Source organism: Corvus brachyrhynchos, unplaced genomic scaffold (genome assembly GCF_000691975.1).
Source record: "Corvus brachyrhynchos isolate BGI_N302 unplaced genomic scaffold, ASM69197v1 scaffold806, whole genome shotgun sequence".
In the NCBI taxonomy this organism is placed as follows: Eukaryota; Metazoa; Chordata; class Aves; order Passeriformes; family Corvidae; genus Corvus; species Corvus brachyrhynchos.
Genome location: NW_008238454.1, coordinates 194,887 through 208,835, shown reverse-complemented (window position 1 = coordinate 208,835; position 13,949 = coordinate 194,887). Strand labels below are relative to the sequence as shown.

The 13,949-nt window shown below is 44.6% G+C and overlaps 1 protein-coding gene across 2 annotated transcripts; it reads right to left on the bottom strand.

Moving 5' to 3' along the window:
* Positions 1-200: 200 nt before the first annotated feature.
* On the bottom strand, positions 201-13,923 carry POLR1B (RNA polymerase I subunit B). Of its 2 annotated transcripts, XM_017736957.1 has the most exons (15): positions 13,537-13,923; positions 12,948-13,057; positions 11,925-12,071; positions 10,953-11,085; positions 9,801-9,937; positions 9,112-9,335; positions 8,216-8,387; positions 7,128-7,299; positions 6,048-6,329; positions 5,331-5,464; positions 4,721-4,891; positions 3,959-4,115; positions 3,148-3,344; positions 2,504-2,757; positions 201-1,689 (listed from the first exon to the last, which is right to left on the bottom strand). In XM_017736957.1, the coding sequence occupies exons 3-15, from the start codon at positions 12,042-12,044 to the stop codon at positions 810-812; spliced, it is 3,033 nt and encodes a 1,010-aa protein (XP_017592446.1). In that variant the 5' UTR covers positions 12,045-12,071; positions 12,948-13,057; positions 13,537-13,923; the 3' UTR covers positions 201-809. The 2 variants fall into 2 exon arrangements, with proteins under 2 accessions (XP_017592446.1, XP_008633995.1); XM_008635773.2 differs by having other exon boundaries at positions 12,948-13,923.
* Between the last annotated feature and the right edge of the window lie 26 nt (positions 13,924-13,949).

Below are 13,949 nucleotides of genomic sequence, written 5' to 3'. Positions count from 1 at the left end.
AAAAAGAACCTAGAAAAGAAACAAGGAAAGAACGTTGGAGCCGCAGGGTACGGCTGCGCCCGGGGCACACGCTCTGCCCCCGCGCTGGCTGCGGTGGGCAGAGGGGAACGGAGGACGTCTGGAGAGGGCTGGCTCTGAGCCGGGCGGCAGCTGCTGGGGACTCAGGGGGAGGACGAACTCCAGTCCCACAGTATCCATGCTGCACATGCATGAGCCAGGCTGGAAATGCCTCTGCTTTATTCTTCTTCAGCCAAACAACCAACACAACCCCCAAACCCCAACACTGCTCGGCTTGGTGACACTGAACACTTCCAGGACACACCTGGCAGGCAACTTTGGTTACTTGCAGTCAAGGCTGCTGCTTCAGGCAGAACTTTGTGCCACCTTCTTTATGACTCAAGGCACATGTATTGAAATAAAAAAACCCAGAACATGTACAATAACTTTAACACAAACCCATCATTAAGGTATACATTTTTCAAACAAAAAAATATGTTATCTTTTTGTGATTTCCAGCATTCACCTCATGCTGTTTTTTATGACCTCTTCATCCCTGCAGCAATATTACCTGATTTTCATACACATCTCAATAGCTGGTGATCCTTTAGGAAGTCCAAACAAAGTTCAACAGAGCCAAAATTTTTCCTTGCCCTACAGCTTGGCAACCACGCTGTTGCAATACAAACATCAAATTAATCTTGAATTCTTTTGAAGAACCTGAGAACTGACTTAACACCTGAAACTCAAGGACAAGGACAAGACTTGGTATGTACCTCCTCCCTCCAATCATCACCATGCCAAGGACCAAGCTACTCCACGCTGAGCTTTGTTTTTATGTTCATGGCTGCCAGCTCAGCCACAAAGTAGCGGAAGACATGGGGCACAGGGACAACCTCAATGGCATCCACCTCACTGCAGATGGAGCAGGAGTATCTCCTGCTGCTGGTCATGGAGGATTGGGACAGTTTCTCCAGCACAGGGGACATCATGCTGCCGCAGCTTGTGCACACGTAGGCTACAGAGCCATCGGAGCAGTTGAACAGGCGGTCCTGCAGCAGGAAGGATGTGCCGTGGGCCAGCAGAGCATCCCGCTCCATCTCGCCAAAGCGGATCCCACCTTCCACATTCCTCCCCTTGACAGGCTGGTTGGTGACAGCATCTCGGGGCCCCGTGGTCCTCACCTGGAACTTGTCGGAGACCATGTGGCGCAGGCGCTGGTAGTACACCACCCCCACAAAGATCTCTGCCTCCAGCTCCACCCCGCTGATGCCGCTGTACATCTTCTCCGTCCCAAAGAAGTTGTAGCCTGCGCTCACTAAAGTCTCACCGAAGTATTTCAGAGCAGACTTCTTCTCTGTGAAGGTGAAGGGAGTGGCATCATAGGAGACCCCGTGCAGGGCTGCCGACTTCCCTGCCATGCTCTCGATTAACATCCCAATGGTCATACGGGAGGGAAAGCCGTGCGGGTTGAAGAGGATGTCTGGAACCATCCCGTTCTCTGTGAAGGGCATGTCCTCGACAGGCCAGAGCTGGCTCAGGATACCTTTCTGTCCGTGACGGCTGGCAAATTTGTCTCCAACAGTGGGATTTCGGGGCACCCTCACAGTGATGCAAACCTTCTTGAACTTCCCGGTGCCACGGTCGTTGCTGCACACTCTAACGTTGTCCACAATGCCCACTTCCTTACTCCTGTGTAGGCGGACAATCACAGCAAAGGTGTCAGGTGTGCTAATAATTTTTAGTTTCAAAAGGAAAATGAAGCAAAAAACCTAAACCACTTATAAAGTGTCTTGGGACAGCTGAGAAACACCATTCTTCAAAGTACTACTCAGTAGTGAGGGAATTCAGACTATAATTAGGGCAAAGAAGTACAGACCCATCTTGCAACTGCTATTCAGCTGCCACTTTCAGGTGATCAGCTAATGTGCCACCCATGGCTTAAAAATAAGATCATTTCAACCTCGTTCATCTGTATCACACTTTCTATCTGACAAACTGCATCCCACCGCTATTTCCTTTGTGTTAAGGCAGCAGCCCCTTTTCCTACCACCAATAAATTCACACCACACTGATGCAATCCCAAAATAAAGAATCCTCTTCAGTTCTTTAGTAGAGAGGGAAGTTGAGAGCAGACAGGGAAGGCAAAGACAAACTTTGCTAACAAGCGCCTTGCTCAGGTGTGTGCTCCTTCTCCAAATGAGCCCTCAGCCTGATATTCCATGTGCCAGGCATCTGCTGCAAGCTTAACTGTTATTGTGTCCACATGCAACCAGCGCAGGCAATCACCAAAAAAAAAATCCTCCTGGGATAAGCCAGCTCTGCAGCACACACTGGCTTAGAGAAGATGTGATACATGCCTGGGAGTCATCTACAGCATGAACTTCATGCTCTCTGTCAAGCCATGGACAGTATTACATGATAGGAAAAGGGAACATGTGCAGGAAAAGGGCCAACTGCTCTCCCCACGGGGTGAGCAGAGCCAGGAGCAGCCAGCTGTACTTACGGATAGTACACAGTGAAGGTCTCCCCTGTGCTGAGGTTCATGAAGCTGTAGAAGGGGTCCCCAGGCTGCAGGATAGACCCAACAAAAGGCAGTCCATCAGCATCCAGCTTCTCCCCAACGTTTGGATCACTAGGCCTGATGCCAAATACTAAATTATCGCCTGCCCTGCTGGCTTTAAGGGAAAGGTCAATGCTCTCCACCTTGATAACACTTCCATAAGCAAACCCTCTCTGCCAGGAAGATTTATTTACAATCTGAAAAGGAGAAACAAAAGCCTGTTAAAGACTTGCTAGTAACTTCAAAAAAGAAAACATTTACAAAGGTAAGCATCAGATCAAATTGTCTTTTTGAAGCCTCCCAGTAGGTCATGGTTCCAAAAAGCTCAAGGTTCCTGTAACCCCAGTGTTTTTCAAAGCTGGAAGGCCACTGCCTTGGACAAAAGGAAGCTCTGCTCTACTCCCAGTACCTCCAGCACTGCCTGCTGTAACAACATTTAACCACTGTGCTGCTGAATCTGCCGAAAAAGCGTGAGGACCAGCAGAGGCAGAAAGTGGGGTTTTCTCAGCTGGGTACCACCCTTACTCCCAGTGCCCCACTCAAATTCCTTCACATGACAGCAGGACTTTTCCCTTCTGGTGGCTTACCATTGCATCTTCCATGTCATAGCCACTGTAGGAGATGACAGCCACGATGGAGTTGGTGCCGACAGGATAGCTGTCCATCCCATAATAGTCATACATGCTGGGCCTCACCAGAGGGCTCTGGGGAGTGTGCAGGTGGTACAGCTTGTTATCTGAGCGATCCTTGTAGTTGTAAACTGGAAACCCCATGGTCTGCTTTCCTGGAGGGAAGGAGGGAAACTTGGATTTATTCCTCCATGTATCTCATTAAGAAAAAAGCTGGAAATACTTACAAATTTAGAGGAATTATCAATCTTAAACTCCTTGGAATTTAATAATTGCCCTAAGCCAGGCTATAATTTTTCTATGAACCACAATACTCAATTCCTTTCACAGCATTTCATAAGGACTACACCTAATTTTGTTTTGTTTTCTGCAGCTTTGTTTTCTTTTCTGCAATTTCAAAATCCCCAATAAGGTTGGTGTGGTGTTTCTGGTTTTGCTTACTTGGAGATTTTTTTTGTTTGTGGCTTTTTGTTTTGTTTTGGTTTTTTGGGGGGATATGTATGTCTTCTCCCCAGCGTCTCCCACAGGGAGGCACATGTTACGTATTTCCAGGCCAAAAAGCATTTGCTTCTGCAGCATCAATATCCTGGCAAGGAAATTGAGTTTTGAACATATTCATTTTGCTACTTGCAGAAAAGTATGAGAAAGAGGTATTGTTTTAAGGATATCTTTCTGATAATACTGTCAGAAATTCAATATACTAGAGGTGTTAATGAGGTGTTAATCCCCTTGCCCAGGGACTTGCAGCATTGGGTACTACAGCACTTACCCATCTGGCACTGGTACATGTTCCGTGGGCTTTGGTTGTGGTCGGAGAAGGGAATGAGATTGGCCACCACGCTCAAAATGCTGTGAGGGAAGAGTTCCTGGTGAGTGGTCACTCCAGGCACCACCTCTGACTCCAGCGTGGCCACGTTCATGAAGATCTGCAAACATCAAATTGGATAATGCCTGTTCACTTCTTTCTTTTAAAGAGAAGGAAACAAAACAAAGCTGTCTCTGATGGCCTTCTATCCAGTTTATCAGTTTTAGCTGTGGTTGTTGTCTGCACCTTAGTGTATTAGCAGGGCAAATCAGACAGCTGGTAAACCACCTCTCACAGATTAGCTGCAAGGAAAGAAAGCCTGAAATACAGAACTGCAGTAATGTGTCCTCCTTTGTGTCTCCCACTTTAATAGCTGCAAGTGGATGAGCTCCCTCCAGCATTCCACTGCTTGGCTGCCCAGGAGCCATTTGGCGAACATGAGGTAACACAAGATGACACAGTAGGCACAACACAGCAATCCTTGGCCTCCAATCTTCACAAAGTTAATATTGAGAGCAGATTTCAAGATGTCAAAAAGATCTCTGCTGCCCAGCTAAGACATTTACCAGAAATCAGTTTGCAGGAGTGAAAAACCCTCTTTTGTCACCTATTCCAGCTCTTCAACACAAGCTCCCTATGCCCAATCCTCAGCTCCTTTCACAAACATTTTCCAAACCCATTTGTGATGCCAGGTACCTCTGTAACAAGGAAATATGCAAACCCCACCTGTTCCAGAGTCCCAATCCATTCATTCCTTCCATAGGACAGGTTTCTGACAGGCCGCACCATCCGGCAAGGGTTAGTGAAAATGAACAACCCCGGATACAGGCTGGGTTTTCCTGTCATTGGGATAAGGACCACTTCTGCCCGTGCAGGGAATCTCTTCTCTTGTGTTATCTGTTGGTGCAAAGAAATAACAATCTAGAAACACAAATGAAGTTTAACTAAACTGCATCCACCTGGTCACACCATGAAAATGTCAACCACAAGCGTAGCCACCAGTAAAAAGCCACAGAGGAAAGATCTTAGAAATACTTTTAGAAAAACCTCCACCAAAAAAAAGACAGAGTATGTCTTATCTTACTTTTTCCAAGAAAATGTTCCTTCAAAAACTATAACTTCATAAACCAACATGTGAAACATATGGATAAAAAAAAAAAAAACTAACAGAAAAGCACACTCCAATACCAATATACAGCCAAAGATAACTTATTGGGTCAGATTAAAAAAAAAAATAGAATAAATGCAAGCCTAAGAAGTTCCAAACATGCCTACTTTTGACCACTGCATATTGAGGATGTTTAGCTAAGAAACAATTTCAAACAAGACAACAAACCTTGAAACGGCGGAGGGTTTGCGCAATCTCGGGAGCCAACTCCCGCTCTACCCAGCCCACCATGGAGCCATCCAACACAACTCTGTAGCACTCTGAGTAAGGCTGGCTTGGAGCTGCATCAACGGGGGTGACACCTGTGGGAAGAGGGGGTTGATGGAAGGAACAGGCAAAAAAAGCAAACAAAATGCGGAAGTTATTTCTGCTCAGTTCACACCAAGGAACTTTCTGAGACATCAAAAAATTCTTGGCAAAGTCATAGACAGTTCAACAGGAAATAAAAAACATTTACAACTTAGAATGTCATTGCCCTCCCCTTTTTTCTGACTGAAATAAGGATTCTCATTGTTGGGGTAATCACAAGCGAACTGCAGTGCAATCCAAGTCATTACAAAGTTACTGCTTAGTCCAGTTTCTCAGAGTTTGTGCTGTGCAATTCCTCATGCTTCAGTGAACATCCTCACTCTACAGCACACAGCTGAGAGATGCTGACATTGAATTCTGCAGTCCCCAAAAGACTGGCTGATGTGCCTGTACAAGCAGTGTGCTATTTATCACTAGGCAGAAGCACAGTAAGTACAGGTCAAACTTGATTTCACTTTCTCAAACGAACAGTGTGCTGAAATGCTGTGTGGAGAACCTTTCCCAGACATGGGGCTGCAGGGCAGGGAGGTAAGAAAGGAGAACACTTCACTAAACCACCAGGCCACTGAAACATACCCAGGGAACATAACAAGGGTGGAATGTCTGTCACGGGCACCATCTCTGTCACGATTTCACACAGAGCTGTCATGTGGTTCATCAGCCCGCAGGGCTCTCCGTCCGGCGTGTCCACAGGGCACAGGAAGCCCCAGGATTCGGGCAGCAGCTTGCGGACAGTCGTGGTTCTCATCTGGGAAAACGCTGCCCCTCTGTGTATGCAGCGGAAGTGGGAGAGGTAGCGGATGAAATTCAGCTTGTCCCCCACCACACAGAGACCACTGTCCTGCAACATGCCCAGCCCTAGGGAACAAAGGTGAGATTTATGTCAGGACCTCACCCAGCTTTAACAAATACAGGATGATGTTAGAAGACAGTTTCTTACTCTCCACTGACAAGCCCTAAAGATGCTCACACTGCATCCCAACAAGGGAGGTGCATGTGCACAGGCAACTCAGTGACCTGTAAGAGACCTAGAGACTTTAAATTCCAAGCTGTTCGTTTTACAAACACGTGGAAGTAACTGCCAGTAAATCAACTTGGAATTTGCTGCTGGTATGTTTTACCAAAATTCTGTAGGTTTTTAATCTAATTTCATTTTCTAGTGGGCACTCCATTACAATGCTGCCAGACCAGACACTTCAGGGAAGCATCAGATAAATCTGAATATACATCAGCAAAGCAGTTTCTCTGCATTTAAGCTCACACGACTAATGGGGCAGTTCTGATTAAAAAATGCCCCTTCTCTGTCTTACATTGTAGCTTCTAAGAAGAAATAAGCTTTGGGAAAACAAATCAAAATACAGTTGCTGTTTTGGACAATGCTAAATTTCATTTCAACTGTTTATCTGGGTAGAGGCTTTGCTTTCATAACTAACCTGTTCTATACCATGCACAATGCCTATGCTTGTGGAGGAATCTCATCTTTTTCCTCAACCACCCCCTTCTTCAAACCCCTTTTAGTAATTCGGTTACAGTGTGCAGTGTCTGCCTGCAAGCAGTTGTTTTCAGTTTTATAAAAGGAGCTGAGTTTTATGTTGATCCTCATTCTGTTTTACAGGAAAAAAAAAGAAAAAAGGCATCTTAAGCCTGCAGATTTACCTGTTTTAGACCGCAGGTTACCGGTTGCAAGCAGATACTCAAATGGCTTGGTGAAGTCTGGGGCCAGGCTGAATGCCTTCACCAGGCTGTCTGTATTTAGGCTGATATCTGCCTTTTCTGCTCTTTTCTCCAACACAAACCTAACAGATTGCAGCCAGGTTTCAAGCCTCTCCTACGGTTTAAAAGTGAGAGATTTAAAATTAAAACAGGAAAGGAAAGGCTCAGATTAGAACTTCAGTTCTAATCTAGCACATCAGTTGCACATGCTACAGAACTCCTCTGAAATTAGCAGGATGCACAACTTTTCAGGAACCGACAGTTCTTCAGTTTTATTTCCAACACTGACTTCATTCTATCAAGATGCTGATGGTAACACGTCAACACAGAACTGCAAGGAAAACACCCACCCAGCAGCTTGGCAACCACTTCCATCCAGAGCGGTGATGAGTCTGGCAAATGAAGTCCAATAACAGAGTTTCATAAAGCACAAACAAAACCCAAAGCAGAAACTGCACCTATAAGCTGACCACAAGGATATATATATACACATACATACATACATACATACATATATATATATATATATATATATATACTGTGTCTACTGTATGCTTTAGACTATTTAGGATCTTAGAATTCAAAGAAAGGGATGGCTAACTCACTCTCCTGCTGATCTGACAGGCGAGGCAGGAAAGCAACTTTTTCTGGTTCCTGGTAGCTGTTCTACACAGCACTAAAATGCTTCCCCAAATTCATTTTCAAACCACTCACATAGTAGAGAGTTTATGACAGTCTTTCAACAAAACAATGCTAAAGAAAATTTTGGCTGAAGGGGAAAAGAAAGATTAAAGAATTATATAGTAACTCAGGAAAGTATCTTATTTGGGGATGAGAACTACTATTCCACAGTGAATTTCATGGGACAGTCAAGCTTCTGAACAGGACTACTCTCCTCCCAGCATCCTAAAATAAGGTATTCCTATAAATTGAATTGGAATAGATTAGAAGTTAGCTGTTTTAAGTCAGAAGCGTGTTACCAACTTTCTGATCCGTAAAGAAATTTAAAGATGCGGGAGCCATGACCTTACCTTTAAGAACATAAGGAAAAGCTGTCCTGGGGTGAGCACCTCGTGATTCATGAGACTGTCTGGGTTATCCTCCATGCACTCCCCTTTGGCAAAAGCATAGAGCTTCTGGGTCATCATACAGAGCTGGTAGAACTTTTCAGTTCTATTGGTCAGGTGAATGCAGATACAATTGCTGAAGTAAGAGAAAGAAGGAGGACAACTACTATGATCTCATTGTGCTAGCTTCATGTTCTTCAAGTTTCTCCTAAATAACTGTAAACCTTTTTCTTTTTTTGATAAAAATCCTAACAGGGCAAGTAGAAGTAAACTACAAAACATTTCTGTTAACTCTATCAGTGTCCTGCCACAGAAACTCCAAATCTCCACTACTACCAAGCCATGTATGGAAAACTGTGGGCTGAGCAACACTCTAGCACAAACAAAAAAGGAAAACAGCACCTAATTCCTAAAGCTGGAGGAAAAGGAAACACCTACTTTACCAGAAAAATAAATTCTTTAGTTGAATGTCTGCCACACTGATAGCCTTAACACCAATTCTTCCATTGCCTTCTAACTTATTTTATGGAAGATTATTTTAAAGCATGTACTTTCCACCATTTTAAAAGATAAAAGTTATTCAGAGTTGACAGATTGTGTGAAACTGATAATAAACTTCAGTATTTCTGTTCAACAAATGGTGCCTCAAGCAGTCACAGAGCCAGATTTAACTTTCTCTTCCTCAAACTTTGTGTTCTTCATCACTGACATCACAAAAATCCCACCTAAATACTGACACCCTCTTGTCAAACCATTTTGGGACTATTTGTGTCAATCCATTAAAATACATTCCATCACAATACTCTCACGTAAGCCTATAAATTCAACACAGTGACACTGGATCACACCCACATACAGACCTCAGAATGAAATCTGCAGCCTGTTCGTTGCTGTACCACTCAGGCAGGTTGAGTTTCACTCGGAAGCTCTTTCCCAGGTACTCCAGGACGTTTTGCTGTGTCAAGCAGCCGGCATCCACCACCGTTCTCATCATCTCAGTAACACAGTTCACATAAAAGGTGTCATCTTCCCTTCCTTTTACCAACTCTTCAAAAATCTGGTAGTCTGGGAAATTAACTAATGCCTGAGAGACAGAAGCATATCAGATCAGAAGAATAAGGTCATAACAACATCTGTCTATAAAATACAGCTAAAGAACTAAGGCACCCCACGATTTAGGTTTTCAGTGCTCTGGAAATGCCCTTCCACAGTACAAACTGGAAAATGCTGTGGGGTTGAAACGCTTAGAGAGTAATGCAGGGGATATTCACACCCCGGTAATGATCTCCATCCAGACCATTCATTAGCAAAACCCCACAAAAGCGTGAGAGTTTGACTTTCCCCTCATCTCGTCCCTGCAGACACTTCCTCTGCTGCAGACTGAGTGTTCCATTTCAGTGTTACACAGTTTGGATGTCCTTTCTCCAACAGGAAAGCTGACTGAAAATACTTCAAGTGGAATTAGCTTCTTCTCATTACTTAAAATAAAAATACTTTGCAAAACTTCTGTATTTATTTAGTATAGAAAGCATAAGCATTCACTGCTTACCTTCAGAGCAAATCCCAAGGGGAGGAAGAACAATTCTTTGTGAAAAATGAAATTCACCATGACACAGCCATTTTCCAAGTAGTGAAGGTTCATATTTATTGCAGTGTGCTCATCCTTGACACAGTGCATCACCACCCCTGCAAAAATCACAACACCAGCATGAGCTGCACAAAACCAAGTGGCTGCACCAGTGTGATGTGTCCAAGCAGGTGTGAGACAATTAATGAGAGAAACTTTGGCACTTGATGGCTGAGAACATGAGGCAGATGGCTCGCTTCAGTGCCACTTCAAATAAACACACCAGCTCAACTCAGCTCCTAGCCAAAAAGGGCAGTGTCTCAGGACAGCCAGCACACTTGCTGAGAGGCTTGGAAGATGCAGAAAGTTTTTTAGGAAAGGAAAGACCCAGGCCTCAACTATTGTTTGTAACCTCTGGTTGTAGGATAGAGTAACACACAAGTACTCTTCCTAACTGAGCTCCTATCTCTGTGTTTGGGTGGCAGTGCTGCAGCAGTTTTTCCTGGTCCTGCTCCACGCTATCCACTGCAAGACAAAGAAAAATAAAACAAAAAAAGGACTATCTAATCTGGCACTGCCTTGAAATAAACTAGTGTGGAACTACAGTGTGTGCTCAAGCACCATGTCCAGTCAAATCAGCAACTGGCAACACCTGACTTTAAAATGCTATTTAACATTTTCTGGCTTAATTCAATTTTAAACTGGTTTTGCTGAGTATACGAAGGGAAGATGCAGCCAAGAACCTAGTTTACTCTGCTTCATGTAAATTAAATCTGCCACCATGAAGTATGGACAAAATCAGTGAAACGAGTTCAGGGGATTACACTGACTTGTACTGAAGGTGGGGTTTTAGCTACACCTTCCACAGAACAAAAGGTGACAAGTACTGCAAGGCCTGGAATAAAACCTCCTCGCTCCCCATGAGCAGCTCAGACAGCTCCCACAAGGCAAGCCCCTGCTTCTTGCTTGTACCATCATGCTGTGTTTACCCTTCATGCTTACATGCAGCAAAAAATATGAACATTAAACAAGAACTGTGACAAAACAAACTACCAAAATTCAGCTACAGATGGTCACTCCTGTTTGTCCTCAAGCAGGTGTCACCAGGATGCTGCAGGAAACTGCTGAGCTTACCATACTCTGTGAAACCAGGGCCTCTGTTTTTCCACTTGTGTCTTGTCATCGCAAGAGGAAAGTTTCGCCTGGGCATAATCAGCATCCTGATTACTTTTTCTAAGCCATTGATTATAAAGTAGCCTCCCATTTCCTGGCAGGAGAATAAATACCATTTTAATATGCTTAGAAACTCAGAACCAGCATTTGGAGAAAAGAAAAAAATGCCTGTATTATCCAAGGAAACCAAACATTGAATGGGAAGTAGCAAGACATGGTTCAGCACTGCTTTTGGAAAGGCTGCACTCCTTACCAGGGACTTAGGAAGTCTAAATGTAGCAGAGTGCAAGGAAAGTGATGTTCCACAATTTAAAGGAAGAAAAAATACCCCAAAAACCTTTGTGGTCAATGGAACATCTTTGAGTAACTGACATTAACTTTTTAAAATAAATGTTCTGAAGTTCTCATTTTGAGTTTATAAACCAGAGGGATCTTCAGAGCAAAAGATCTCTTTCTGGTCACATACAAGCTTACTTTTCTGATTTGCTTTTGTAGTTTGCTCTCTCTTTTTTAGTGAGTGCAAAATGCAGCACTAAATAATTCTGTATTCAATAATAGATAGCTAACATGCTACTGGGGAAAAAAAAAAGCTGCAGAAGACAACAGGAAATGAAAATGTCTCTTTCAAAGCCTGTTCTCCAAATCTTTCTCTCCACAGTCCCCTTCACAGCACCCTCAGTTGCTGGGTAGCAGCTGACAGGTTCTATGCCAAAGCTGTAGGTATTGGCACCAAACAGATCTCTGTATTCAACAACAGCCACGGCTGCAAACTTCTCAAGCTGCTTCATGGAGCCACCATAAACAGGGTGCATTCAGAGAAAATGGGAAGTCAAACGAAACAAAATATAAATGACCAAGCCCTGCAAAAAGAGATGACCTGACAGACTGCTCAGGTGAAACACGGACTTTCCTGACCCACAAAATCCCCGTTACCTCTTCCTCCTCATGATGCTGCATAAGGTCTTGTGGAGAAAAACCATAGAGGTTGCACAATTTGGACTTCACCATGATTGGAATATGCCCTAGGGGATGTTTGATAGTCCCTTGTGGCATGTCATTCACTGACCAGCTGATGTCAGCCTAAAACGATACAACACGAACAGGAAACAAGTTAAGTTACCCTTTTAATATTTCCTGCTAGATTAACCGTACCTTTCTCATAACCACAAGCAGCTGAACAGATTTCTATCAGTGTAAAATGGTAGCAATAATAAAAAGAAGAACCAGTAGATACATGCATAAAGATTACACTCTGGGAAACAGTCAACACGGGCTTACAGAATATCACACAAGTCTAGGGCTAGGTAAAGAAGCTGCTGGGTGAGTGAACAAGGTTGGTTTGGTCTCCTTTGCCTTTCAGGCCCTTCAACAGCAGCCTAAATAAAAAAAGGCAGCCACAGGATAGGAAAGGAAACCTCAGAAGGTAACAGTTGAAAGTAGAAGAGAGCAAGTGCCCACTGAAAGGACATCCACACCACAGGCCTGACAAAATCTTTCCTAAGGTTTCTTCGTTTAACACATTCATGAGTGATTTGAAAACTGAGAAAGAAAATTTGTTAAGAAGTTCTGGCAGTGGGTCTGCAGGAAAACTGCGGGAGCAAACTAACTTTACATGCAGAATGACGGGCTTTGAAAGAGCTGCAGAAAAGAAACACCCGCACTGCAATACGAGAACGTGGGTTCAACACCTGGCAACAGCTAAAATAAGTAAATTGAGTCTTAGAAATTACTGGAAAAGGGAAGGGAAATGCTACTGTGCCCCTTTAAATCCACGGGGCATCCTTACACAGAGACTGCTGCAGTCTGGTCTGCACCTGAAGTGATGACTAAGGGTCTACAGCTGCTTAGCAGCCTGGGGCTCACTTCTTACCCTGGGCCAGTAGGAACTGAGGGATGAAACTGAGGGAGGGATATGGAGCTAAAGCAGCACGGTGGAAACAGAGAATGATTACTCACTGTTTTCTGCTGTGCATGGGCAGGGAATGGGAGAGGTTAACCTGTCTCAGCACAAGGCACAGCAAACTGTTCTGTCCAACTGCTCCAAACATTCCAAAAATAATTAAAGACTGACAGTGGGGAAAAAAAAGAGATGGGAAATAATTCAGGTAAGAAAAATAAAAACATCCCTAGCTCAGGGAAATCTACGATCCACTGGGAATACAGCTATGAACAACCTGCACAGCCCCACTTTCATTTTCAGATAAGGTACTGTACTTAAGAGTGGCTTTTATCACGGTAAGGTGTGCAGCTTACGACTAATAAACAAACAAACAAACAGAAAAAAGCAAGCGAGCAAAAAGCTGAAATTCCAAGCAAGCATTCCCTTGCACCAGGTGCCTGATGTAAGCAATCAGCTCAGATGCAACTACACAATTTTAGTAGAAAATAGCAATGTGCAATCTTTTCACAGTGCAAAGGAAAATATCTGCTGGGGATGCTTCCTCTCTAGGCAAATTTCAAAGCACTTCAGAAAATCCATGACCCTGTGAACAAGAGGGATTTATAGCTCTGGACTTCTATATGTGAGCAACACTGCTTTTGGAACCTGGATTCCTGCAGAAACAAGATCTGGATGATGCTGCTGCCTGGGATGACATGGGTCTCCATCCATGGTCTTCCAAGTTGGCTGGCTGCTTGCAGGGAGAAATGTGACACAGAAAGAAGGGCAGTGGGGCCGGAACCACGACAAGCTTGATGTGTGGGGAAAAACAGTGAGGCCACACATCACCAACACCCCAGAACCCACGCGGGGCAGCGCTCCCTGAAGCCCCCGTGAGACCGGCGAACCGGGAAGCGGCCTTTAACTACAGCACAGGGCTCGGCCGGCTCCGCGGTCCGCGGCGTGGGGCCGCCCCGCCGGACGGGGACATGCGTGAGCGGGGCTCAGCCGGGGCAGGGACACGCGTGTGCGGGGCGGTGGGCCGCGGGCACTTACGGGGGTCCCGCCGCGGGGGGGGG

What these genes read in the sequence shown, in the direction of transcription:
- POLR1B (XM_008635773.2), bottom strand. Translation starts at nt 12,044, where the DNA reads ATGCCACAAGGGACTATCAAACATCCCCTAGGGCATATTCCAATCATG. An exon ending in ACCCTTGTTATGTTCCCTGG is followed by an intron (nt 5,465 to 6,047) that starts GTATGTTTCAGT and finishes CTCTTCCCACAG; the next exon opens with GTGTCACCCCCGTTGATGCA. An exon ending in ATGACATGGAAGATGCAATG is followed by an intron (nt 2,758 to 3,147) that starts GTAAGCCACCAG and finishes TCTCCTTTTCAG; the next exon opens with ATTGTAAATAAATCTTCCTG.